General features: G+C 42.5%; 1 protein-coding gene across 1 annotated transcript in view; it reads left to right on the forward strand.

The window, feature by feature from the left end:
• SLC17A8 (solute carrier family 17 member 8) overlaps positions 1 to 25,400 on the forward strand; it is a gene marked incomplete at both ends in the record, with an annotated part of 43,897 nt that overhangs the window by 10,032 nt on the left and 8,465 nt on the right. Inside the window, 8 exons of the mRNA XM_080935036.1 lie at positions 3,893 to 4,149; positions 10,087 to 10,201; positions 12,580 to 12,694; positions 13,709 to 13,796; positions 19,669 to 19,755; positions 20,458 to 20,597; positions 21,297 to 21,446; positions 22,893 to 23,025. Coding sequence (XP_080791162.1) covers positions 3,893 to 4,149; positions 10,087 to 10,201; positions 12,580 to 12,694; positions 13,709 to 13,796; positions 19,669 to 19,755; positions 20,458 to 20,597; positions 21,297 to 21,446; positions 22,893 to 23,025 — 1,085 coding nt within the window. The remainder of the gene's footprint in view (positions 1 to 3,892; positions 4,150 to 10,086; positions 10,202 to 12,579; positions 12,695 to 13,708; positions 13,797 to 19,668; positions 19,756 to 20,457; positions 20,598 to 21,296; positions 21,447 to 22,892; positions 23,026 to 25,400) is intronic.

The raw sequence follows: 25,400 nt of genomic DNA on the forward strand, positions 1-25,400 counted from the left end.
TGGCTTGCTTCCCATGGCTTGTTCAGTTTGCTTTCTGATAGAACTCAGGACCACCAGCCCAGTATGGCACCATGTACAATAGGCTGGGCCCTCCCCCCTTGATCATGAGTTGAGAAAATGCCTTACAGCTGGATCTCATGGAGGCATTCCCTCAAGGGAGGCTCCTTTCTCTGTGATAACTCCAGCTTGTGTCAAGTTGACACAAAACCAGTCAGTACTCATATATTCTCCCTTAATTCACAACACAGTCTTGAGAGGACTTACCCATCTTACTTGGAATGTCACCATAAATACTTATCCAACGCTGGGAAGTGAGCGGAGTTTAAGCACTCATAAAGTGACCTGTGGGTTCTGTGCATGGCTGACATTGAGCTTGTTTCTTCTTACGTGCAAAACCTTCTCCATAGTCTATGGAAGATTTTGGTTCACTGACAGGTTAACGCTCCTGAAAACGCTTGAAGACTTCTCAGGGTATGCTGAGCAGTCCAGGGCTTAGTCTCTTACTAGACTATCGTACACAGAACAATGGAAGGAGCCTTCTAGTGTGTGAAAGGCCCCAGCCACAGGCTGCAGCTTTCTATATCTGGAGTCTGTCACGCTGGGAAGGATGAAGATTCTCTGATCTAAACGAAAAACCATAGGCAAACATGGAGAGATTCCAGAGTGGTCTAAACAGCTATTATGGATAATTAAAGCCCTCTATTTTGTGAGAAAGGAATTCTTTTTTCTCCCTTATTCATGACCGAGTGTGCCCTCCGTCCCTCGTACAGAGATTATTTGGGGATAGGAAGAATACATTCTCACTCCATCTCTGAGGGCTGCAAGTCTGGAGTGATGTGTGGGTCAACCCCCCAATTCCATTCAGTTCAATGAAGAATCATTGTCTACATGAACTGTGCTGAGCCCTGGGAACAAAGATGAGGTGAGGGCTTCTATTCACCAGCTGGGGCAGGTCTTCATTTATTCGTGCACACACCCCTATACTGAAGAAGACTGAAAAAAAATCAAATTTCCAACTCTCAACATGATAAGCAACTGAACAGAGGAATACAGGGTCTTATGGTAGCAGGGAAACAGGGGATGTGCTTAGCACAAAACAAGCAAAAGAGAAGCCAAAACAGCACACGGAATGCCAAGGATGGCGTAGAGTCTGTTGATTATTCGAAGTGCACACCTTTATTAGCTGTGATATTTGACTCTTTGTAGCATAAAACCATAACAGCCCTGTAACATATTTATTATAGAAGAAATGAGAGATTCAGAATCGTCAAGACACTTGCCTTAAAGCCACACAGCTACTCAGCACAGCAAGAAAGCACAGCAAAATTTCAGCAACTTACACAAGGTCACATGATGTGACCCTTGCTGTCTAGAAAGTCACTATGTAAACCAGGTTGGCCTCAAACTCACTGAGATCCACTTGCCTCTGCCTCCAGAGTCCTGGGATTAAAGTCCTGTTTCACTAGGCCGGGCAAATGTAAGTTTTACTTTTATCATTGGAATGTTTCTGTTTTGGGCTTTTTCTTTTTTTGGAATAGAAGATGAAACCCACAGTCTTATGCTCACCAGACAAGTGCTTCTTCACTAAACTCCACCCTCCCACTATTTAAATAATTTTGAAATAAGTCAATCTGATTATTTTTATACCTTACCTGATAAAAATGATATCTTCATCATTATGATGTCTCTTGACTTCCATCCAGGCTAAGCAAATGCCTCACACACAGCTCAGGAGGTCTCTCTAGGATCCACATTTACTTCTGACCCTGTGGTTTCTGAAAGTGTTGGCTCAGCTGACCCTTTGCACAAAGGAGTCTGGACCTCGTTCCCAGTGTCTTAGTTGCTCCGCTCACTCAGTCTCTGTCTCTATTATGAGGAAGTGGCTTCAGATCCTGCTACTCAAAGAGCCCACCCTTTCTTCATCTGGGGACCATTACCCTTTTTACATTACTCATGTGACCCCTCCATACTGTTGTGTGTTTTCTTAAGTCTCAGGATGCTTTAGCAGGTACCATGCCCAAAAGGATGCTTGCGTTGGTCTCAGATCTCTTAGTGGGTAGTGTGTACAAGAGCGTGCTTGTGTGCAGTTGGGTTTTTTGTGCAGCGGACCATGAGATAGGACTAGACATGGGAGACACATGTTGAGAGAAACTAAGGAGGTGGTGGGGCGTGTCCACGGGATCATCTAGACCACGTGTTGTCTGTGGAGAGAGAGGGGAGGGGGGCAGGCTAGGGAGAGGAGTTTCAGGTCACAGCACACTGCTTCGTACTGCGTATGACTGTGTGTGCATCTGCCTTCCTTAACAGCATAGGCGCTGGAGGAGAGTGGAGCTCGTACCACATGCATCGCTGTTCTTCGTCAGCAGCACAGTACCTGGCACGTAGTAGGTGCTTAGTAAAAGTCTGCTGTGCTGATCTAAATCTAAGGACTGTATGTTTTTCTGTGTATGTACTTCAAACTTTACCCAAAGAAGCTGCCAAAAATTATCTTCTGAATGCATTCATGGGCAAAGGAAAATACTTTGCTTTGTAAACTGATTGCTTTGTTAACAATTGTATTAGGTGCTTATATGTTAATTTAATATTTGTGAAAACTAAGAATCAAACTCAGATGGATTACAGTATCACAAGATATAAATAGTTGTGCTTTTTTGTGTTGTATGTGTGTACATATGTGTGTCTGTTTATGCGTGTCTATGTGTGGGTGGGAGTGGAGGTCAGAGGTTGATGCTGAGTGTTTTCACTTCAACCACTACCCACTTTATCCTTCATTTTGTTTGTTATTATTGTTACAGTATGTGTGCACATGTGTGTGTGTGCATGTGCTTGCCACTGTGTGCATGTGAAGGAAAGAGGACGACTTTCAGGAGTTGGTTCTCTCCTCCTACTGTGGGACTTGGGAATTGAACTTAGGTCTTCAGTCTTGCCTGGCTAGTACTTTTCCCATCTGAAGCTCTTGACTTCCCTCCACTTTATTTTTGAGTAGAGTCTTCATTGAATGGGGGCTCATCAGTTTGTCTAGGTTGCCTTTATCTCCTACCCCAATGTGAGGATCACAGATGTGCTCTACAGTGCTTTGATTTTTATGTGGGTGCTGGGGATCCACACTAGGGTTTGTTTGGCAAACACTGATCTCAGGACACAAACAACTCCCTTCTCATAATTGACACCGCACTGTTCGCTCACTTACACTTATTGCTTCAGAAGAAGCTAATTAGCTACAATGACTTACCATCTTTTGAACCTATAGAAATCAGTGAAAATAACCTGCAAGTGGTTTTTTTCCCCCTTGCATATAATCTTAGCAAGCTTCAAGTGACTCTAAAATCAAGGTCTCCTGTAACAGTTGGGGTCAAACTATGAGGTTGCCCCATCTCTCTTTCAGCAGGAATTCAGTTCAGGGTACTGTTAAGGACATAGACTCTGAATCTGGTTTGCATACAGTCTCAGAGGAGACCTTCTCCTCTATCAACGGCACAAGGGTCCTTGCACCTCACTGGGTGGGTATAAAATGTAAGAGACCTTTCCTTTTTCTAAACAGCTTCACAACGTGCAGTCCAGCCTGGAATCATACTTACTGTGGTGTTTAGGCTTACACTTAAGACCCTCCAGCCCTCACCTACCACATGCACGAACAGAATCGTACACCCGAGAAGATTTGAATGATTCTGTGCCTATAAACTTGTAGCACAACATCCAGAACATTAGTCATTTTAGCCATTGTCCTCTACTTTGCTAATAACGCTGATGATACAAGTTTTGTAATACTAGCCCAGCCCTTCTTTAGGTTTTCCTCTTTTTGTTGCTTGGTACCACTTTTATTTTTACTGTGTGCATCTTCCTCACCTTGAATACTGACTTTAATTCTCTGCTTGTTCCTTTTGTGATGAAGAAAAATCGACGGGACCAATGAGGAGGGAGATGCCATTGAGCTGAATGAAGAAGGAAGGCCCGTGCAGACGTCCAGGACACGCCTCCCTGTCTGTGACTGCAGCTGCTGTGGTATACCTAAGCGGTACATCATCGCTGTCATGAGTGGCCTGGGATTCTGCATTTCCTTTGGGATTCGGTGCAACCTTGGGGTGGCCATTGTGGAAATGGTCAACAATAGCACTGTGTATGTGGATGGGAAACCAGAAATTCAGGTTAGTATGGAGCTACAGCAAGAGGGTGTGTGTGTGTGTGTGTGTGTGTGTGTGTGTGTGTGTGATGTAGTTGTGTAAAAGCAAACAGAGCAACTTATTAAATGATGTAAGAAACATGAAGAGTGACAACCCCAGGGTCCAGGACATGGGGATAGGAATAGCATTCTTAATAACATTGACTGGGACCTTGGACTCCAGGAGACATATAGCATAAATGACAATTTGGTGTACTAGCTGCTATGTCACTATGGCTGTACTAAATTCTTGGGCTCCTCTAGGAGTGGTATACCATGATTTTGGTATTGTGACTTTCCAGAGAAAGTGATGGCTGACAGAGATCTATGTGGTGGAATAGGAAGAAAAATGTTTAGATAAAAAAAGGAACACTGTATGCAAAGAGCTGTCAGACAGACAGACAAATCATGATGTGTTAGGAACATAAGACCCTCACTTTGTGTGTGTGTGTGTGTGTGTGTGTGTGCAATGCACCCCCCTGAGTCCCATGAACAATTTGGTTTGCATCTTTGGTCAAAGATAATGTTTGACATTCTTAGTATAATAAAAAAAAAAAAAAGGATTACACAGGAAGACAATTATATTAAAATGTAGAATATATTTACAAGTCATATTATGGTATAGAAACTTGGGCTTCCTTACTAAATACATCAGATGGCAAAACCTAGCAAAGTGCCTGAATTGCTACGGTTTTAAGAGAGAAGTGTAGACAGTAGCTTGATATTGTCACAATAACTATAATGTAATATGAGTGTGTTTCTGGCTTTACCTCATGACAGAGTTGTGGGACTGATACTATCAGGTTTTTAAACTATGCTCATATTCACAGAAGTTCTAATTTCCCATCAGCAGGTAATAAAAATAAAAATACTGACTTTTCTATGCTTTATTAGAATGCTCTACTGTAACTTTGCAAAACTTCCAATTGGGATGGAATTCCAGGAAAAAGGAGTGTTCTAGAAAGGTGAACCAAAGCAACTCAGCCCAGAGCACTCTATTCCAAAGTTTTACCCCAGAGATTATACAAATCAAGGATTGTTTTTACCAAGTATTTTCATGAAAACAGACTCATAATAAAAATACTGTATATTAAGCTTTAATAAAAAAGCCCTGACTTTTCCCCATCCAAGTTCTCAGACACACAGGACTCCTCCACAGGTCTCAGAATGATCACAGCTCAATGGGAAGAGGCTTGTGTGATGGGTGCTGGGGCTCGTTTAGGTTCTGGTACTGGGCCTGCATTATCATATGGAAGCATAAAGTTATTTAATAAACTGTTTAATGGATACTGGAAACATAAATCTAGTTCATTTTATTCCTAGGCTTCATAAATCATGCGATAAATAAATAAAAATGTGTTCCTGTGGACCACGCCATAACTGTCTGGTTCACTGAACTAAACACAGACTTCAGTATAGATTGAGTCTCCTTATGGTTCTCTGGATGCCTGCGAGGTTTCCATGTTAGCATCGGGGAAGCCATGGATGACGTGCTTACAGGGTTTCATAAGAAGACATTTTGTGACATGAAGCCTGGATGGATGTTCCTGAGTGCTATGTGACCCTGAGGCAGGCACATGGGATACTGTTTCCTCAGCTCACAACATGGTAGTCTTCTCTTTGATGTCACGTCTGTTAGTATCACCTAGAACAGTCGCCTGCCAAGGACTGCCTTGGGGGAAATTTGATGTCAGCTCATGAAAAAGAGATCTTTAGCTGGCATGCAGGCTTTCCCCTTTCTTTCTAAGAGATTGTTCTGTCAGAGGAAATCAGCACCATGGAGACGCTTCAGTCAGCTTTTGATGCCTCAGCTGAGTCTGGCCGAGAAAGATAGCCTATTTAGTCTGGGGGATGGCGGTGAAGGGAGCTGGTGGGACAGAGGGAGAGGACATTTGATGCCTTTGAAATAAAGACTACGGGTGGGGTTTCAGATGTGTCTCCCTCCTAGTCTTGCAGCCTCTTGTGAGCAAGTCTAGCTGATTGGGACTTGCCCACAGAGATACAAGTCAGAAAGAGATGGTGTTTGTATTTGTTTGTTGCCTGACTTAGGCTGTTTCCATAAAATGAAGGATCAATGTTCATGTGTGCTCTCCAGTTCCTGTGGTTTTTCTTATAGGGTCTGATTAAGATCTAAAATATGCCTTATATAATTTTGTCTGGTGCCAAGGGTAGGAGTTTAGGAACTGGTATTATGGCTTATGTCTGTAACCCTAGCACTCAGAGGACCAAGGCAGGGGAGCAGGGCTGAGCTCAGCTGGCTTTAGCTAAATAATCAGTTCAAAGACAAACTAGGTTACATAGCAAGACTCTGTCTCAAAAAAACTAACTAAAGACGAGAAAGAAACAAAAGGGAAAACATAAACCTAAAATAGAACCCTAAACAACAATAGCCCCCTTAATAATAATAATAAAAAACTCACTAAAAACCAACCAAATGATAAAAGTACATGCTCCAGCAAGCAAAACTAATTTACAGAATACTACTCTTCTTGTCCACACAGAACAAATCAGTTCAGTTGAGTGTGACCAACAGGGTGACAGGGCTCTGGATGGCTATCATTTCTGTTTCTGTGGTTAGCTTTATGGGAAAACATAGTTATTAATTTTTTTGGAAGCCTCATTGGAATTGCTGCATAAGCACCACAACAGAAAAGACCTATGTGGCTTCCTTGCTTCTTGCAAGTGGTTCTGGGAATGATTTAGCCGATGTGTGTGTAGTCACATTTTTAGTTTAATACCATGAGTTACTACTGGGTTAGAGCCCAGTGGAAAAGCATGTACTTAGCACAGGCAAAGCCCTGCATTCCACCTTGGCACTCCTCCTCCCAAACTGATAAGTTAAAGCATTTGTGGCCCTTAGTGGTTGGCATATGGTAAAGAAAGAACAACTGAAGGCTGAGGAGACTTTGCAATAATTTCTCACTATCCACGAGTCTTGCAGGGTTTCAGTGATCGACTTTAGGATTCTCCAGACCTGCTTTTAAACATCGACTGCTCACTAGCTCTGAGGCCTGGGAAAGGTGTCCTTGTGTCCTGGCCAAGGATTGTTGGTTGCAAAGAATAGAAGTTCAGTGAGAGCTACGCAGACTAGCAAGAGGATTACCGAAGACTCAAGTGGAATCTCATGAAAGTGAAGACCAGACAGCAGGTTGGGTGGATGATCCATCTTGTGAGTAGGGAACCGAGGTCCAGAATGCCCTCTACCAAGCTGAGAAAGGCATCTTTTTGAGTTCTTGATGCAGAAACAGAGCCCCTATGGGAGATGTAGACTCTGTTTTATTCAGGGGACCTGGAAAAACACTTTGCTGAGGTTTCCAGCTTGTTGGCATCACAGGCTCTCTTATCTGTTTCTCCCAGTCTGCTCCAGCTTCCCATGTCTCCTGATGGACTGCTTTCTGTCTTTTACCATGGCTTCTTCCTGCCCCCATGACTAAATCCTGTGAGCTCGAGGATCAACTCTCTGATCTACTGTCCATCAGCTGTGGTAGACAGAGTGGAGCATCCTAGGGCTGGGGAAACAGAATTCTCTTGGAAGGAGGCTCAACAGGCCAACACAAAACAGCACGTCTAACAGTCTTTTAGCAACTCTCATGACCCTTATAATGGAAAGAAGAGAGGTCTTGCAGATGGAGCAGGAGTATTTCTATTTAGCACCTACAGAAGCTTCCTGAGACTGTATCACCAGCACCTTGTTATCTTAACCCTCTGCCTTTTCCCTTTTAAGGACACCTGACTTTTGAGTAAGGGTTCAGCTGGCTGATTCTGAATATCACATTTTGTGACCCTCGGCTTTTTTTTCCCATCGGCAAAGACATGCTTTTTTATACAAAGAAACTTCTTCAGGGCTTTGATGTGGGTGTCTTTTTGGGGTAGATAAAGTACTATACCTCCAAGCTACATTTCTGGCCACTATTTTACTCTTTAGGTTCTCACTAAGTTGCCCAGGATAGTCTTGATTTACTCTGTAGACTGAGGAGGCCTTGAACTTGATCCTCCTGCTTCAGCCTTCGAGTAGAAGGCTGTGACTAGAGCCCTGTGCCTACTGGTCCAACTGAGAGCAACCTTCTTGATACGCAGTAATCATTAGCTGTAAGTGCAGTATCAATTTCCAAAGCTTATTAACTATCCAGATAAACATGTTTTATCCATTTGATTAAATCAAATCCTCCCAGTTCCTGAGAAAACACCATGCCCTCTTGAATCCTATTAATTTGACTATTTCAGATACTTTATGAAAGAAGGATCGTACAGCATTGCTCTTTCTATTGCTGGTTTATTTTCCTGGGCATCTGTGTTCTAACCCCATCCAGGCTGTCGAATGTCATGCAATGTCTGGTTTTCATTGAAAGTACACAGCACACTGTTCGAGTTCATTGTTAGTAGGCATCCAGGTTGCTTCCATATCTCAGACAATGTGAATCTTAGAGTACACATGTCCTTGAGATTCTGATATCTTTTGGATAAATACTCCAAAGCATAAATGCTGAGTGTTTCTTAGCTACATTTTTAGCTCTGTTTTTAAGCTTGTGAGAGAATTCTTCACTGTTCTCATGAGAAACTGAGCCAATCAACATTCCCATCAGCAACATAAAACATTCCAGTTTCTCCACATCCTCACCAATTCTCTTCATCCTCTTTCTATATGTGTAAGCACACACACACACATACACATACACATACATGAGCATGTGCATGCACATACACGAATGCTCTCATATATACATGCATGCACACATGCACAAGCATATATATGCACACACATGCATGCTCTCATACACACATGCATGAGCATGTACATATACATACACTCATGCTCTCATATACACACATGCATGCACACACATACACACACATGCATGCACACATATACACACATACCAGTGGGAAGATATATGTGTCATCCTGGCAAATATGACAGCTAATTCTATTTCCCCAAAGGTTAGTGATCTTTCCAGTTTCCTAGTGATTATCTGTATGGCCATCTGCCATTTTCTTGTCTTATTTGGTGAAGTTTCTGTTTAAGCTATTGTTTTGCGCCTATTACCCAGCGGGGCTCAGGTGATGTCCAAAGTCACTTCTAAGCAGGTCTCAGTTCTTTCAAAGACGACAGAAAAAGCACCTGCTCAGGGGGAAAAGGGGGAGTGCAGGATGCTATTGTTGACAGCAGCCGGATGAAGAAGATAGAATGAGTTTTATCTTAGTTAAGAAGTGAGACTCAGCCAGTCATGACGGTGCATATCTCTAATCCTAATACGCAGAAGGCTGAGGCAGTGGCATCACAAGTTTGGGGCCAGCCTGGGCTACTCAGTGGGATTCTATCTCAAAACAATGACGACAGAGGATTTATTTGTTCCTTATTTATCCCGAGAATTAAATCTAGGGCATCACACAAACAAGGTAGTCACTCTACCAATGAGTTATATCCCCAGCAAAATGCATTTGATAGTACAATGACCACTTTGTTATATTTTGAAGATTGAGCATAGGGCTCTCTTGATGCAAGGTGAGTGCTCTAACTACTAGACTAAGTCTGTAGCTCTTAAAAAAATGCAGTAAAAATGAACAACCCAGAAAAGCACACGCTGAGTCCAGAGCCTGTTTTTTTTTCTCTTTCCTTCACTACCTGTGTTATTTTCTTTTTTTAGCACACATGGCTCTTTGGAATATCACATTTTATACATGTATATCATATATGCATACATGTATGGGTATACTTAAGCTTGTGCATCTCTTCCCTCTTACCAGAAGATACATTTGTAAGACCAGAGACTCCTTTGGTCCATGTTACTACTGCTGTAAGCCAAGTATTCAAGGTGTGTTCCAGAAACTTACCAGAAAAAGGGAGAGGTCACGAAGCTGTCACGCGGTGACATATAGTATCAGCAGTTCCCTAAACACAGTTGCCTCTGATTTTTGTTTCCAGATAGCGCAGTTTAACTGGGATCCAGAGACGGTGGGCCTTATCCATGGATCTTTTTTCTGGGGTTATATTGTGACACAAATTCCCGGCGGCTTCATTTCAAACAAGTTTGCTGCTAACAGGTAAGAGTGATGGGCGTTGCCAAATCCTGCCCAGGTTATCCCGGAGTGTTGTGCCAGATTTCCATCTGTGCATTTGCTCTCTGGGTGGGGACGCAGAGTGACAAATAGGAGCCACACAGATGGATGCAATTAGGAGATACTGATCCCCCATGGCACTGTTTGCTTTTAAGAGTCTCTCTGGATTTGCTCCCCCCTCACATACAATGTAATTTACCTTGTAGTTCATTAAGTGATGTAAAAGGAATAATTTTTTGTCAGTCAGGGGAAGTGATTCATGACCCCTCACTGGCAAACTGGGAAACGAAACTATGGACTCACTTCCCTTTTGGGGGCTCAGTTTCCTCATCAGAGAAATGAAACTTTAGGTTAAGTTGTGATTTTCGGCAGTGACATTCGGCATGCCTATGTGTTTATGCCAACATCAGCACCATAATAGAGCCATGTTAACACCGAAAACTTGCCTTTAGACCACAGGATGCTGTCAGTGTTCTTAAAGGGCCCAGTACTTGTCTGAGGAGTTAACTCTTCAGAACAGGGTGGCTGTCACTAAAGGAAGTGGGTTTCCTGTCACTACCAGTGTTGGCTGAGAAGAGTGCTCATTGGAGGGAGATGCTACAGTCTGGGTCATGTTGCAGGAAAGGAGTGAGCCAGATGTCCAGGTCCTTCCCAGGATATTTGTCATGAGACATTGTGTGAGTGATCTCCATAAAAGAGATCAAAGTTGGCAAGGCGGATTTTTTTTTTCCAACCTCTGAAATCACAACTCACATGGTTGTGAAATCGGCCTAGTGATTCGCCAATGGGAAGATGAGAATGTAATTAAAGAGAATGAAGACAGCGGGACATCAGACGATGTGGCCAGTGAGAGGAAGCATTGGTTTGTAAAGCTCATATGTGTGTGTATGTGTATAAGTATAGACTGGACTGTAATATGAAACAGACACACACATAGACACACACACTCCACATGTGTGTATAGTGTGCACACATGTGCGTACACATGGGGCCTCAGCTGATGTCAAGTGCCTTCTCCAATCACACACCACAACCTTATTTTTTTGAGTCAGGGTTTCTCACTGAACTAGAGCTGATTGAACTAGCCTGTAAACCAGCAAACCCCAGAGATTCTCCACCCTCATCTCTCCAAGGCTGGACTTACAGGTTCATAAGTGCTTGGCTTCTTATGTGGGTTCTGTGGGATTGAATCCAGGTCTTCATGCTTGTCTGGGTAACTTTGTATTGACTGAATTGTCGACTCCCAATGTATTTTCAAGGGTCAGGGTCAAGATGCTTGAAAGCCACCATCATAGCATCCAAATATATATGAGCATGACTGTCTTTACATATGTTCTCACCTAGCTTGTTTCTCTTACTTCCCATTGTTGCTTGACTATGGTATTCTTTTAAGACTGATCAAGTGCTAACGACCACTGGCTCTTCAATGGTTATGGCTTATACTCTTGCCTCTAAAAGAAAACCACTCATACAAAGATTTCCTAGTATGTGTGGGAAGTGCAAGAGTCATTGAAATGTGTGAGGAGGGGCATCTCAGGATGAAGCTCAGGTGGTAGGGTACTTATCTAGTAGGCATAAAGCCCTAGGGTTAGTTCCCAGCCCTGGACAAAACCGGGTATGGTAACATATGCCTGTAAACCCAGCATTCAAGAAATAGAGGTAGGAGGCTCTAAAAATTCAAGCTTATTCTTAGCTATATGTGAGTTCAAGACTAGCCTGGTATATGTATGTATGTATATTTGTACATATATATGGCAGTCATATATATGACACACATATACATATATGACTCTGCCTCAAAGAAAATTATGAGAGGAGAGAAGAAGATGGCGCCTTCTTTTTTAATTCTTCCTTCTGTCCCAGAGACTCTTGGGATGGCAAGAAGGAGGTAGTAAGTGGTTATATCAGGAAACAGCTTGCTCCCAGGCCACAAGATGCCTTTTGGGTTGTCAGAATTCTCTTCTGGTCTGTTGAGAGGAGAATGGGAAGCAGGAGGCACAATCCCAAACATGCAGAAATCACAAATAGTCACTTGGCTGAAACCAGGTTGGATGTGAGTATACCCGAAGTTCCCCTTAGCACAGTTTTCCTGTGGCCTTCTAGGGCATTGTGCAGGTTGGATATCCCTGGGCTTTCATGAATGTGACCACACATGGTTCATGGACTGGGAGTTGAAAATCAAAGCAACCCAGGAGTCTAGCTGGCGACACAGCACATTCTACCACATCATCTATTTCTCTGACTTAATTTCTCTTAATTTCCATCATGATCTCTCATGAATGCTTAGGCTGTTTTCTGATGTTTAACTGAAGTATTTTAGCCAACATCATCCCGGACAATGATGCAGTGCTTTGGTCCCCTAGGGTCTTTGGAGCTGCCATATTCTTGACATCAACCCTGAACATGTTCATCCCTTCTGCGGCCAGGGTGCATTACGGCTGTGTCATGTGTGTGAGAATTTTGCAGGGTCTGGTGGAGGTAAGAGAGACACTTTCTATATACTCCAGCTCAGTGGTGCAGGCCTGCCATCTCAGTTACTGAAGAGGCTGAGACAGGGGGATCTCAAGTTTCAAGATTTCCTGGGAAGCTTAGTGAGGCCCCCTTGCAAAATAGAACTTGAAGGGGGCTAAGGTTAGGACAGTGATACTATACTTGTCTAGCACATACAAAGCCCCATGTTCAGTTCTGAGTTACCCTTCTTAAGAAGACAAGAAAGATTGTTTAGATTGTCGTGGAGACACCAGTCCAACTTTAGTTCCCTTATAGGACATATGCTGTATGTCTGTAGCCCCTGATATGGCAGGAAGAATGTGACATTTGTAGCTGGGACAACCAAGGTTAAGACCCAGCCTTAACAAATTGGAGCCTCAGACTCTGTGCCTGGAAATGAGGAGACAAACAGACTGATTGTGGAAGTCACTTCCTACACACTCTTCTTCAACCATATGAAATATGGATATATGACATATTCTTGATTCTCCATGGCCCTTAGGTTTGAACTATATCTTTGGATGTCAGGATCACTGTTATGAGTCAAAATTAGTTAAATTATGTAATTCAGTGTCTTCAAAAGTCTGCTTGGATGTCAGTAACAGAGCACCACACATATAGGCACCCATTTCTCATGGTTCTGGAGGCAGAGGCAAGTCCAAGACCTGTGCTGCCAACATGTTCAGTGGCTGATGAGAGCCTGCTCCCCGGTTCTAGACTCATAGGGAACAACCGTTCTGCCTTGTAAGGGCACTAATTCCATTCATGAGCCCCCATCTCTGTGCCCTTGTTACTCCGCAATGCCCATATTCAAATGCCCATCACACTAGGGATTTGGTTTCAATATAAAAAAAATTGAGAGGAACATAGACTTTTGTATTAGACAATGTAAACAAATTATAATTTTGTGTTGTCGTTTGTATGAAGCAGCAATATTTGCATTTTAAATACAAGAAAAAATTGGAATGAGACGTAATCATCGATGTTTAATCTTTCTGCCAGGGTGTGACCTACCCAGCCTGCCATGGGATGTGGAGTAAGTGGGCGCCTCCTCTGGAGAGGAGCCGTCTAGCCACAACTTCTTTTTGTGGTAAGTGTGTTAGAATTATAAGTTCTTTACGATATGTTGTTGACTTCAAGTAACTGAGAAGTCTACCAAGAGTCTTCAAGAGACCGTTTTTCTTTTCATCTGACAGAATTCCTAAGGTGAGCAGTTGCTGGTGTTGGGTCTGGGGCTCACTGAGCTGTCCCGGGCTGTGATGTGTTCAACTCCTGGGACCAACTTCCAGAAATTGTCCTTTGACATTCACCCCTGTTCCATGACTTACACATGTAAATGAAATAAATAGATGAGAATATAATAGAATATTTTAACATAGAAGAAATGAGATTACCAAGTTCTGCCTTCCCCTTAATTTCACAATGAAAATACACAAAACTGTATTTTTCACATGCAAAAGTACAATGCCTTGTTTAAGGTTGTAAAGACCCTCAGCCACAGAGCTGAGCTGAGACCACTTGGCTTGTGATATGGAACTTTTTTTTACTATACCTAACCATCACATACAAATCATCACTGACTTAATCTGTGGGCATTATATTCCACATAAAAAAATGAAGTGGCGGTCATTCATCTTACCTGAAAATAGACCAGTGACTATGACTACTCCAAGTAACAGGACTTCAATTCTTGCTAAGGTTGCCTTATCCCAAGCCATCTCTTCTATGCACAGCTTGGAGGAACCAATGTTCAAAAGGGTTTATCTCATTACTGACCAATGAGAGAAACAAAAGCCAGAAGAACAGATATAAAATTCATTTAAAATGGATTTTTATTTTTAAATGTTTATTATAGAGGAAAAGGGCTCAGGAGGGTAAAAGTGCCTTAGTCCACACAAATTACAGTATGGTCAGGCAGTGAGGATTAGAACTTAGGTGTCCCTGAGATTCCACTTCACACCAGTCAGAATGTCTAAGATTAAAAACTCAGGTGACAGTAGATGCTGGTGAAGATGTGGAGAAAGAGGAACACTCCTCCATTGTTGGTGGGATTGCAAGCTGGTACAACCACTCTGGAAATCAGTCGGGCAGTTCCTCAGAAAATTGGACATAGTACTACCTGAGGACCCAGCTATACCACTCCTGGGCATGTACCCAAAAGATGCTCCAATATATAACAAGGACACATGCTCCATTGTGTTCATATTAGCCTTATTTATAATAGCCAGAAGCCTGAAAGAACCCAGATGTTCTTCGACAGAGGAATGTGGCACATTTACACAATGGAGTATGATTCAGCTATTTAAAACAAAGACTTTATGAAATTTTAAGGCAAATAGATGGAACTAGAAAATATCATCCTGAGTGAGGTAACCCAGTCATAAAAACAAAGCACAGTATATACTCACTGATAAGTGGGTATTAGCCCAGAACTCAAGAAGAAGGAAGACAAAAGTGTGGATGCTTTAGTCCTTCTTAGAAGGGGGAACAAAATACTCAGGGGAGGAAAGTATGAAGCAGAGACTGAAGGAAAGGCCATTCAGAGACTGCCCCACTTGGGGATCCATCCCATATACAGACACCAAACCCAGACACTATTGCAGATGCCAAGAAGTGCTTGCTGACAGGAGCCTGATACAGCTGTCTGTCTGTCAGAGCCTGACAAATACAGAGTCAGAGGCAGCTCACAGCCAACCATTGAACAGAGTACGGTTCCCCAATGGAGGAGTTAGAAAAAAGACTGAAGGAGCTGAAGGGGTTTTCAACCCCATAGGAAGAACAGCAATATCAACCAACCAGACTCCCTAGAGCTCCCAGAGACTAAACCATCAACCAAAGAGTACACATGGAGGGACACATGGCTCCAGCTGTGTGGCAGAGGATGGCATCAATGGGAGAAAAGGCCCTTGGTCCTGGGAAGGCTCAATGCCCCAATGTAGGAGAATGCCAGGGTGCTGAGGTGGGAGTGGGTGGGTGGGCAGGGGTGCATCCTCACAGAAGCGGGGGGGGGGAGGGGGGATGGAATATGGGGTTTGCAGAGGGGAAAATGGGAAAGGGGATAACATTTGAAATGTAAATAAATATCCAATTATAAAAAAAGAATGTAGGTGTCTCTGATTAATTTCTGAAGACAGAATGTTATTGTGGCATCATCCTGCAGTTATGAAAATATATGCAAATTTTTCAAAAGTTCAGTCTTCACAAAAATCGGTTACTGTGAAAGAAAGCTACAGTTACATTAAATGCCTGGAGCACGTTTTAGTCAAATGTTCTGAGGGATTGTCCTGAACTTCCTTACCAAAGGGGGAAAAGAAATCCTCTTTATTTGTATGAACGTTTTAATTTTTTCTCTTAAAATTGTTTTTTTTATGTGTGTGGGTATTTTGTTTGTATATATGTCTACATACCACATGCATGCCTGGAACCCATGGAGGCCTGAAGACGGCACCGGATCACCTGAGACAGGAGTTACAGCTGGTTGTGAGCTGCCATGTTGGTGCTAGGAATTGAACCAGGGTTCTCTAGAAAGGTGGCCAATGCACTTGACCTCTGATCTGTCTCTCCAGCCCCATTAATTCTCTCTCTCTCTTTTTTTTATTATCTCCAAATCTCCTTTAAACCACCATTAGCAGTAAAACATATTCTTTGGAATTTTAGTAGTGTATATGATCTGTGTGCCTGCTTTGTGTCTGGCTTGAGAGAGTGCCCAGTTGAGGCGTTTAAAGCTTCTGGTCTGTCCTCTTGATCCACAGAGTGCGTCTCCACCCTACAGAAGTTACAACCAGCTCCGGAAGATGTCAGACTGCCCCACTGACAGTGGGTGGTGTGACCCTTGGCCTTACTTTCAATGGCAGGTGGTTCTCCAGACCTTTCGTTTTGATTTGCCAGCACAATGAGAGTGATGAACAGCCACTCAGCAGCCACTCCCTGCCCTCAGTGCGGTTTTATAGCCCTGAAAGGGCTGCTTTAAATATGGCGTGACTCAGAGAAAGCTGCCTGGTCAAGGTTGCAGGCCTTATTGTGGTTTCCCAGCTAAGGTGTGGCTTCGTTTCAAGGAACAGTTGTGAGTGGTTAGCGTGGGTGCTGATGTCCACTCTGCCTTCTGGGGTAGTCTGAGGGCTGTGTATCCCATTGAGAACAAGCCCAGGGGGCCCTGAGCGCAGATAGAAGATGCTGAAGCTGTGGCTGAAGAGAAAGGAGAGCCTAATAGGCAGGGGAAGCAGTGTGGGTCACTTAGAGTTTCTCCAGGGAAAGGATGCTTTTTTTAAAAAAAAAATTATTGATTTATTTTATGTATGTGAGTACACTGTTGCTCTCTTCAGACACAGCAGAGGAGGGCATTGGATCCCATTACAGATGGTTGTGAGCCACCGTGTGGTTGCTGGGAATTGAACTCAGGACCTTTGGAAGAGCAGTCAGTGCTCTTAACCACTGAGCCATCTCTCCAGTCCCAAGAATGCTTCTTACAATGGGGGATTGTTGGCATTTGATGGTGAAGGAGGCAGGGTTGTGAAACCACAGAGTAAGATTTTCTCTGGGGTCTTCCACCTTGTCATCACAGGCAATTCATGTTTCCACAGCCTTGTTTTTTCTTATAAAATGGGGACTAACAGTTGTATCTCCCTTACCAGGTTGAAAGAAGCGAAATGTACAGTAAAGGTTCAGAAAACTTGGCCCGGTACTTAGCATACAGCATGCATAGTAACTGGTCACTCTTTCTGAGTTTCTGTGTCCCAAGGATACTTTTGCATCATAGAAATGATGCCTTTCTACTCCGTGGAGCAGAAGGCCACCTTATGCGAGTGCACACACAACACATACCACACACACACACACACACACACACACACACACACACACACACACACACACGAGAGAGAGAGAGAGAGAGAGAGAGAGAGAGAGAGAGAGAAAGAGAGAGAGAGAGACAGAGACAGAGACAGAGAGACAGAGAGAGATAGAGACAGACAGAGCAACAGACAGAGACAGACAGAAAGACAGATAGAAAAAGAAGGAAGGAAAGACACATACAGACAGACAGAAAGAGAAGGAAAGAAAGATTTCTTTGCTAATGAATGATCTGGATTGCTGTGAGGAATTCTGAGCTTTAAAATAAATATGATTCAGGATTGGGGTTGTAGCTCACTTGAGAGAGTGCTTACCTTGTTTGCAGAAAGGCCTGGGTTCGATTGCTGTACCACCTAGAACAGATGTGGTGACATAGCACCTGATAGATGGAGACAGGGGAATCAATAGTTCAAAGTCACACGTGATGAATTCGAGGCCATCCTAGGCTACATAATAGCCTGTCTCAAAATAAAACACGTGCTTTACCATTCTGTGCACAATAAAAGCATTAGCAGTTGGCATTTGTGTGGCCATTTCCGCTTACCGAGAATCCTGGAACGCGTCGTAGTTTATCCTACTCAGGAGGCGGGGACTTCATTCCTATCTTATCTCTGAACAAGTCTTTCTACTTCCTCATATCACACAGTCACATTCCAGGTCCCAGGCTGCATCCACCTTAGAGATAAGACCAAGCTTAGGCAGGTGTGATATTTTTCCATTTCCCCAGAGCCTCACCCACTTCCTAAAGATCTCTTAGTGTTGGGTTTGGGGGATGGACTTTCATGTTGCTGATTTTCTCAAGAAACAACTCATTTACGATCCAGGAGGAATCTCAGAGAAGGGCTTTTCCATTCAGTTAGCAATCACTGGAAATTTACAGGGCTTTAGTTTCCCTAGTCCAGGAGCTGTAGCAGATAGGGAAACCAGGTGACCGTCTCTAGTCCACTATCTTCTCCAGACAAGATAGATAATCTTCACACAAGTCCACGAAGTTCAGTATTTACAAAGCAAGAAACGTCAACGGACAAAATTACTGAGGCCTAAGTTTAAAGATCTCAATTGGATTTTTTTTCTTTCTAGAATCATGGACAGTTCAGTTCATCATGATAGAATGGTTTGTTGCACAAGGGCCGAGCTAAGAAACTAAGAATAAAAGGCAGATAGTCCATTTTAGTGACATCCTGTGCTTGGCAACAAGAGAAAGATAACCAGTTGCATCATGTGATCCTTTTAATGTAAGGATCAAGGCAGGGGTGCTCAGAAGTCTTTTGTCACACCCAAAGAAACTAGCCTGTTTATTTTTTCCTGCCTTCTTAAAGGAAATCTGATAAACATTTTAGCTTAGCCTTGGTGATGTAGAACCTTGGAAGTAGTGACTCCATTTTGAATTTTAGGTGGGTCTGTTTGGGCCCAGTGTAAGAATTTCTATTGCCTAAAACATTGGTCTTTTGTAGTTGTTATTCAATAGAAATGATCTTTAAAATGTACCCATTTAGGAAGTGGATGGAGACGGTTGTCCTGCCAACGTGGAATCCAACTGTTTCCTGAGTGGTGTGGTGTCTCTCTCTCTCTCTCTCTCTCTCTCTCTCTCTGTGTGTGTGTGTGTGTGTGTGTGTGTCTGTGTGTCTGTGTGTCTGTGTGTTCTTTTCTTTTTGAAAAGACCGTAAAAGCATCTAGGTAAGGTCCTGGGAGCACTGAAAGCAGGTTCAATGTTGCTTTAGTTGTTGTCTTTAGCATCCAACACTGTGCCTGGCTGCATTGAAATTGTTCTCTTACACTTTTCTCATTTCTGGATTCTATTTGCTCAAGAAATTCTAAACTGTGCTGCCTGAACACAAGTTGTCAAATCCCTGGATGTGTCTCTCAGTGAAGCTAAAGAGCATCCTGAAGACATTCCTTTCCTGGTTGCTCTGTTTTAAGGCATGCTTTGAGGCTGGGGTCTGTAGCTGAGTTGCAGAAATGTGACTTTAGTCCCCTGCACACTTAAAGCAACTGGGCATCCCGGACTGTTGTCATGGAGACATCTGACTTGGACTTCATCACACACACTTGGCCTGGACTACTAAGGATTGAATGATGATTATCCAATGCCCCTCAATCTTTTTTGCTTCCAGGTTCCTATGCTGGGGCAGTCGTTGCTATGCCCCTTGCGGGAGTATTGGTGCAGTATATTGGCTGGGCCTCTGTCTTTTACATTTATGGTGAGTGATTTGGTTTCATGAGTTCATGCATTGACACACAGAGATATATTTTACTATATAAGGGCATGCTTAAGGGCTTGCTATGTGAAAATAGAAATAAAAAATAAAACCCAGTTCATTGTACAAATGGGAAGCCTGTTTGTGATTAATTTAATGCTTATATTAAACTCAGCATTTTGAAAAGCAGAATATTGTCTTCCTTTAGGTCTCAGTTAACATGATGAAAGTCAACAATATACTCCCCAATGAACATATTTTTAAAAAGTAACAGCTTAGACAGAAAGCTATTAAAGAGAACACTTTAACATTGTGACAGGGAATTATAGCTCTCCACAGTTGGTAGCTTCTGGTGGGGTGTGTGTGGAGAAGGACTCAGTTTTCTTTAAGGGGCTGCCCACTGGGAGTTTGACCAGGCTCCAGGGAGTGTGTGGACTAGGACCTGAGGTTTTTTCATTTGTTTCTTCTTGTGTGTGTGTGTGTGTGTGTGTGTGTGTGTGTGTGTGTGTGTGTGTAGGGGGTGACAAGGATGGGGAGGCAGATCTGGGAGGACTGGGAAGTAGTGTGATCAGAGTGAATTATATGTAATTCCCAAATAAAAATATAATTTTGTAAAAAAAAAAAAACAAAAACAAAAAACTGGACAATTATAGAGACAGAAGCCAGGGAGGCCATGCCACTGAGCCTTTTGTTATTTGTCTGCAGGTATGTTTGGGATTATTTGGTACGTGTTTTGGCTGCTGCAGGCTTATGAGTGTCCAGCAGCTCACCCAACAATATCCAATGCAGAAAGGACCTACATAGAGACAAGTATAGGAGAAGGGGCCAACGTGGCCAGTCTGAGTGTAAGTACAGACGGAAGGTAGATTCCGATCTCTTCCCCGTACATGTTTCTCTCCGTGTCTGTACCACCTGCAAAAGCCATGGCTGACAGAGGAAAGACCCATGCTAAGGCCGAAGGAAATCCAACTCAGCACAGCTCAGATGCATGTACCGGTTCCAGCTTCTTGAGTCTGGCACCCGGCTGTTTATTTTAGACATATTTAAGTACAGTACACTTTTGGAAAAAATTTGTTGGTGACAATGTATCTCCATCCCATATGCATAATAAAGCTTAAGGCATGATGACTTTGAAACTCTTTTGCAAAAATACGTGTGACTTCTACTGTGAAGATATGTTCTGTAGCTTAAAAGGACTAGGATGTAGTCTCAGTCATACACACAGTGTAGAGGTTACCAAGCTATGAAGTACATATGACATCTCCCATAAGGATGGTGTATGGAGGGGGAACTGAGATAAGCATCATGTTCTGGGAGACTCAGGTGGGGTCTGGGCCCACAGAGAGCAAATGTTACATGTTATTAACTATATCTACTCTAGCTTTCTTGGTGAGAAACAAGTATAATACATCCCTTCTGTTGAAGAGACAGTCTGCAGCCTTAGCATGCACAAAGACCTTTTACTATCTATGTTTTCTTTCAGAAGTAAGATGTTGGTGGTGCCTTTGATTAAAAAAAAATCATGGTCTTTTTTTACTCCCTAGAAATTCAACACACCATGGAGAAGGTTTTTCACATCCTTGCCTGTCTATGCCATCATTGTGGCAAACTTCTGTAGAAGCTGGACCTTCTATTTGCTCTTAATAAGTCAGCCTGCTTACTTTGAAGAGGTCTTTGGATTTGCAATAAGTAAGGTAAATGCACAAATGCTTCCGATGTTCTTGAACTTTAACTATCTTGATCCAGCTGAGGATAATTTTGCATGATGAAATATTTAAAATGGCCCTCATCATTCCTAACAGTTCTATGACGCTTAGCATACCAAAAGTCAAAAATAGTCTATTTAATTTCTTCTTAGTAAGGATCAAAGATGTATTAGTTTGCTTTTAAAAGTCATAGCTCTATCTAGTCTGAGAGTGTTTCTGAAGCCAATGTGAACATTGAATACTAGTTCAAAGGTAAAAAAGATTCAATGGAGTAGGCTTTTCTCTTTATAAACTATTCATTGTTGCTGTGTGTAGTTTTACCGTCTACCTGGCTTTGTTCTGGGAAGTGGCCATGCTCCCAGCCCCCTCTCAGCTTCCCTTAAATCCTCAGATAAAGACGTAGACACACAGTCTTTCAATTTTAATTTGCCTTCTTGGCACAATTGCTGGGTGTTACTATCTACTGCCTGGGAAAGCATGCCCTTACCATTTTTTAAAAATCTCAGTCTCTCTCACCTGCCCTAAACTTCAGTTCCTTAAACTCCCCTGACCTGTAGGAGTGGCCACAGCCTACTGCTCCTCCAGAGACCTCACATGGTTGCCTGGTTATCCTCTCTCCAAAGCATGATGAACTCTCTCTCCACTTCCTTCTGTCCCCCTTCTTTATTGACAGATCAAGAACCAATAGGGAAGAGGATCTTAACATCATAACCATTTACACATTGTGGGCTAGCAAGATGGTTCATTGGTAAAGGTGCTTATGATCAAGTCTGATTACCCAAGTTTGGCTCCCAGGACTCAGATGGTAGAAGCGATGAGTCAGTTACTGTAAGCTGTCTTCTGACCTCAACGTGTGTGCTATGATCAGACCCCTCCTCCAAATAAATAAATAAATGTAACAACCTGGTGAAGTTTCAGACCAGCCTTTTTTCCATAATGGTGAATAATGTATCAGTAGCAATGGTTGCTTATGACAGTTTAGAAAGAACCTCCCCCAATGCCCGCAGCCATTGTCATTAGGCTGCCTGTGATTCAGGGAGGTTTTGACAGTGAAACAAACTAATCATTATGAGACAAAAACTCCTTTCTTCAAGAGAAAGAGCTGCAGCCAGACAGAGGTAGACGTTTGAGTAGCTACAGGATTAATAGCAAGCAGAAGTTGGAAGAGTCAGCATAGTCTGTATACTGGTACCTTTGTGATGAGCAAGAGTTGTCTCTGACCCCAGGGAGCTTTCATGCTGATGGGGAAGACAGTTGGTCCATACATAGAATCACTCTACCATTCATTGCTTAATGGTTGGTTCAGACCTCCTGTGATCATAATCATTAGATGATTAAACTTGGTAATGGCTCTGGGGCTGTGTAACGAGGTAAACAAGGACTTGTAAAGACCTCTCAGAAGAATGTAAGGTGGCTCTTTGTTTTTCCTTCCAGGTGGGTCTCTTGTCAGCTGTCCCACACATGGTGATGACAATTGTGGTACCCATCGGAGGACAATTGGCTGATTATTTAAGAAGTCGAAAGATTTTGACCACAACTGCTGTCAGAAAGATTATGAATTGTGGAGGTACTGTATATGACAGGCGTTTCAAGTTCTTTCTGTAGAATTAGACCAAACAGAATTGCAGACTACTTTAGAGCCAGCCCAGACATGGTCTCCCATCCAAGCACTAACTCAGTTCAATCATGCTTAGCTTCCATGATCAGCTTTTATTAGGCTCAGTCAGAGTGAGTCTAACCATTGTAATGGATTGCAAAGACCTCTGAGTTTGTCTCCTTGTATATTGTTAGATATTCTCCAAATCCCTGCCAGGTAGTCATGTAGCCAGTACTTGTGAAATTTGGGGCAGTACAACTTAGTTGATGGCCAATGAGTTAGGGCACACTCAAAACCAAAGACACACTTCCATCTATTCTGAAGCCAACATAATATAACTTCTGGCTATATATCTTCTTGCTATTTATCGTTTCCATATATTTATCCACTTATTATTTACTTACAGAGTTTACTTCCTTTTCTTCTTCATTTTATGTGTACATATATGTTTGGGTAAAATGTAGAGGACATGTGATTATAATTGCGGGACTTGAATGGTGGGTAGGAAATGAAGATTTAGGGCACTGTGTTTAGGATCCTGTTTATACACATGTCAAATAGAACTTTGCAGGTGTGATTAACTTAGAGTTTTTTTTTTTTTTTTTTTTTTTTTTTTTTTTTTTTTGAGATAGCCTCCCATGTATAATAGGTTGATCTTGAACTCCATGAACTGCAGAGGGATGTGTTGAACCCCTGAGTGCTGAGATTATAGGCATGCATTCTCACACCCAGTTTGAATGAATATGATCTAAATACACTGTATGAAATTCTCAAAGAATTAATACAAATATTTATTTTTAAATCCTTTTTAATTAAAGGGTTAATAGTTTCTCCTACCTCTTCAACATAGTTTAAGGTAGACCCAACTTTCTGATGAGTGGTCTCTTAGACAGGTGACTAACTTGTTCTATTGGAATTTTCTCAATCACTGCCTCAGGCCAGTGAGTCTATTTTCTTGACCAGAAGGAAACATACCAAATTTCCCTTACTGGACCTGTTACTGTAACATTCCCTACTCTGCAGGAGTAACTGTAAAACCATTTTGGAAATGGATTTTAATAGAGGAACAGATGTAAGTTATTTTTGCTATGAAAATCTGAATCTTAGGCTGGTCACTAAAAGGTAGTAATGTCTGGACTGAAGTTTCAATCTCTGCCCTCATATGTAGCGCCTAGGCAAGCGTCTATGACTGAGTTAGTATGTCCCAAGTTCAAATTAAAATATATTTGTGTGTAGATGGTGTATGTGTGTGTTTGTGTGTGTAGCTTGTGTTTGTGTCCATGTATAGAGGGCAGGGGTCAATGTTGGGCATTTTTCTTTATCATTCATCAGTTCCTTTTTGGAGACAGTGTCTTCCACTGAATCCAGAGCTTGGTGATTAGCTAGACTGACTACTGGTGAGCCATTGGGATGCACCTGTCTGTACTCTCCCAGGGCGGAGGTTACAGATCTGCACGGCCATGCCTAGCTTTCACGTGGGTGCTGTGCTGGGGATCTGAACTCAGGCTTTTATGCTGTGCAGTAAGTTCTCTACATGCTGAGCAATCTCCCTAGCTTACAAATCTACAATTTAAAAATCACCATGCTTTCACATTCGATGGTTCTCCTTAGATATCCATCTAAAGAAGTACCGATGCTTTGCCACTTTATAGTATCTTAGAAAAAGACCCCATGAATTTAGAAAAGCAATTAATAGTTAAGGTCTACAAGTTTCTGTTGCTTGTATTTTATCCATCTCTCTCTCTCTCTCTCTCTCTAAAAAATATATTATATTATTTTGGTTTTAAAATTCTTTTTGGACAATTTCACATTCAGACACATATAATGTATTTTGATTATATTTATCCAAATTCCCCCTTTTTATCTATCACCCTCTTCTCAGAAATCCTTCTCCTTACTGATATGACCCTTCTGTCTTTCTTATCTTTTAAAAGCTATTCTACAGAGTGTGGTTAGGTTGCTCGAATGTGTACGGGTACGAGGTTATTTACTGGAGCACAGACAACTTACCAGTAGCTCTATACTTGAAGAAAAATGCCCCCACCCCCAGAAGTCACTAACTGCCAGTAGCTCTTAGGCTAGGAGTACACTTCCTGTCTATGTTAGAGTGCTGGCTGGCTTGATCTTGTGCAGATGTTGTACAGCTAGCTTCCACTGCCTGCCGCGTACGAATGTGACAGTTACAACATGTACAGAAGACAGTGCTCCACAGCCCTCCTCCTCATCGCCGGCTCCTTTCTGTGATCTCCTTCAGGCCTTGTGGGGATAAGGTGCAGAGTGACATGCTGAAAAAGAAAAGCTTTTCTGACAAAAGTCAGCATGAACCTATGGGTATGATTGTAAAA

The sequence above is a fragment of the Micromys minutus genome (genome assembly GCF_963924665.1).
Source record: "Micromys minutus genome assembly, chromosome: 22".
NCBI lineage: Eukaryota > Metazoa > Chordata > Mammalia > Rodentia > Muridae > Micromys > Micromys minutus.